Raw genomic sequence first — 3,312 nt, forward strand, 5'->3', positions numbered from 1 at the left:
AAAATTTGTGTTGAATTTCTTTTGTTGTGAATTTATCGATACTAGCAAAGAATTACGAAATGTCTGTGTTGATATTTCAAAGCAATTGAAAAATAATGGAGAAATATCTTTTACGTTGCATTAGATTTTGTAAAAATCAAGGACAAATTTGTGACAAACAAGTCATTAATTGAAATAACGAAATAATAAGTTTTATCAATTTTTTCAATAGTTGGAAATTCCCACTCTATCGATTCCTTTGTGTTATTCAGTATAAACTAGTATAAAAAGCCTATGATAGCGTCCATAATTAGTTAGAATATTGACTGTGGAGCGTCAAGATGAAATTAAAGTTGCTGTTGCTGGTGAGTACAAAATACCAAATATTAAATTATTACCTATGATTGAGATTATGAAAATAATGTTTTCATTCTAGAGGATTATTGTTATTAATTATTTAAAATAAACAACTTAAATTTATTTTCTATAAAAAAATTGCAAGCTTCAAGGCAACCTTCTCTATTATATTTTAAAGTCTCTTTCTATTTGTAGTTCCTAGGAACATTGGCGACAAGTTCAAAATCTGAACCATTGCGGATTCAACAACAAAATTATAATTCACAAAATTTTCCACAAGATGGATCTGCTAATAATTTTGGTAATTACTACCCAAATTCAGAAGGAATTTCCTCAACATTCCAACATCAAGAGATAACCCCTACGAACGATCATGGACCATTCAATTCTAATCATGGATCCCGAAATTCCATTCCAAATTATCGATCTAATCAAGGACCAACATTGGAACCAAGTAATTCAGGTTACGGCTCCCGAGGTTCTGACCCAAGCTTGGGACCAGTAGCTCAACCAGGATATCATAATTATGGCTCTCAAGGTTCTGTTTCGGGGAATCGATATAATCAAGGACCAATCAACGGACAGATTCCTAATTTGGGCTCTATAGATAATGCTCCCACCTCTGGAGCTAATTATCCTGCAGAATCAATACCTGAACCTAGATATCCTCAGGATGGCTCCCAAGCCGCTTCTGGTTTCGGATTGAATCAGGGATTACCAACTCGCCCTGAGAAATCTAATTATGGCTCTCAAGGTTCCATTCCGGGCTATCGATACAACCAAGGACCGATAAACGGACAGAATCCTCATTCCGGCTTTCAAGATTATACTCCCACCTCTGAATCTAATTTCCCCGGAGAATCGAGCCGTGGGCTTCGACATCCTCAGGATGGCTCTCAAGCTGCTTCTGGTTTCGGATTGAATCAGGGATTACCAGGTAGCCCTGAGAAATCTAATTATGGCTCTCAAGGTTCCATTCCGGGCTATCGATACAACCAAGGACCGATAAACGGACAGAATCCTCATTCCGGCTTTCAAGATAATGCTCCCACCTCTAGAGCTAATTATCCTGAGGAATCAACACCTGAACCTAGATATCCTCAGGATGGCTCTCAAGCTGCTCCTGGTTTCGGATTGAATCACGGACTACCAGGTAGCCCTGAGAAATCTAATTATGGCTCTCGAGGGTCTTCTCCGGGGTTTAGTTCTAATCAGGAACCGATAAGCGGACAGAATTCTCATCATGGCTCTCAAGATAATGTTCCTACTTTTGGACCAAATTATCCCACCGGTCCTACTAGATCCAGAAATCCGCCTAACAACTTTCAAGCTCCATCTCCTGGTTCTGGATTCAATGGGGGACAACTGACTGAACCAGAGAATTCAGGCTACGGCTCTCAAAGTTCTTTTCCTGCTTCAAAACCTAGTTATGATTCTGAACCAACACTCCAACCCGGAAATTCTAATGATGGTTTCGGTTCAAATCAGGGACCAGTTGCTCGTCCTCCAAATCCTTATGATGGCTCTCAAGGTAGTTCCTCTAATTCAAGACCTACTTCGTGGAGAGGATCAAATACATGGGGCAGTGGTCGTCATGGCTCCAGAAGTTCTCTTCCTAACACTAGATATGGATGGTATTCATCGACAAACCCCTGGACCACATCTGACGGCGTTGACTTCTCTTCGGCACATTTCGGCTCTGATGTGAGTTCTACCCAAAATTTTCCGATATTTTGGGAAGTTGAAACATTAGAAGACTATGACCCGAATGCGGTAGAAAAAAATGCAGAATTATTCGATCGTTATCGTGGTAGAAATCGTTGGAAATTACGACCACTTGAAACCGGTTTTGATTCTAATGATGACTTTCGCCCACAAAACGTTCATCTGGTGTTCGCAGGAGCTGCTGTAGATAACAGTAAATCAATATTACATCCCACAGTAAATGGCGAAAATGCGGTCATGTACTCATTTTATGAGTTGGCTCGTCCGACAATTGATGATACAGTACTAACTTACAATTCCAATACTCGGGATGCTCCAATATATATTAAACCGGACCCACGTAAGAGAGTGACTAGTTATATTCACAATGGAAAACTGATAATAAGATTTTCCGTCCGTCGTGTTTATTCTTAAAATCATGGTCTTCAATACTTTTTCGGTCGAAGACATCTATTTCATTCTTTCTCAATAATGTTATGTATTAAATTAAAATTGTAACTGACCTGAAAATAAATCACGTATAAAATTCATTAAATAAAATGGAAATAAAAATTTACCTTGAAATTCTAATTATTGCTCTTGTGATTCCTGTTCTCACTTCATACTTGGTACTTAATTCAAGCTGGGATTTGCATTTGGACTTCTAAATTATAATTCTTAAAGTTTTCCGTCTTCCAATGATGATTCAATTGCAGCACTAGCGAACAGTTCAAATACTATTTGCTTGACAACATAGCATGATAATTCTATATTCGAGCAGCAGAGTATGATTTCTCTAAGATAAGGTACCATAATCCATAAATCGAAGTGGTTCAAGGAGTCTTATATTAAAATTTGTTTGTTGAACATGTTTTAAGAAACCTCTTAAAAAATCGGCTTGATTAAAATTTCACGTCCGCCCTGCTGTTTTTTAAAATTATACTACTTACTATTCTGTGAGTCGAAAGGATCTATTTTAGTTATTGTCAAATAAAATTATGTATTTCATTTGAAATGAGACTGGTACGTAACTAATAATGCGTTGAATAAAACTTACAAAAATAAATAGAAAATCAACCTTGAAATCCTAACTACTGTTCTTAAAATTCCTTTCCTTGCTATAAATTTGACTTTCAATTGGAATGAGGGTCTGTGTCAAGACATCTGAATCACGGCTCTTGAGTAAATTTTTCTAATAATGGATTCCATTCAGGATTAACCATTAGTTCCGGAAAAGATTTCCTGGATAATGTAGAGAGAGAATTAGATGTT

At 37.2% G+C, this 3,312-nt stretch overlaps 1 protein-coding gene across 1 annotated transcript; it reads left to right on the forward strand.

Annotated features, from left to right (window-relative positions):
* Positions 1-313: 313 nt before the first annotated feature.
* On the forward strand, positions 314-2,570 carry LOC130677386 (uncharacterized). Its single transcript, XM_057484129.1, has 2 exons — positions 314-344; positions 532-2,570. The coding sequence occupies exons 1-2, from the start codon at positions 321-323 to the stop codon at positions 2,473-2,475; spliced, it is 1,968 nt and encodes a 655-aa protein (XP_057340112.1). The 5' UTR covers positions 314-320; the 3' UTR covers positions 2,476-2,570.
* The last annotated feature ends 742 nt before the right edge of the window (positions 2,571-3,312 follow it).

Source organism: Microplitis mediator, chromosome 11 (assembly GCF_029852145.1).
Source record: "Microplitis mediator isolate UGA2020A chromosome 11, iyMicMedi2.1, whole genome shotgun sequence".
Classification (NCBI taxonomy): Eukaryota; Metazoa; Arthropoda; class Insecta; order Hymenoptera; family Braconidae; genus Microplitis; species Microplitis mediator.

Coding starts and splice junctions, on each gene's coding strand:
- LOC130677386 (XM_057484129.1), top strand. CDS start 321: ATGAAATTAAAGTTGCTGTTGCTG. Junction 345..531: donor AATTAAAGTTGCTGTTGCTG/GTGAGTACAAAA, acceptor TTCTATTTGTAG/TTCCTAGGAACATTGGCGAC.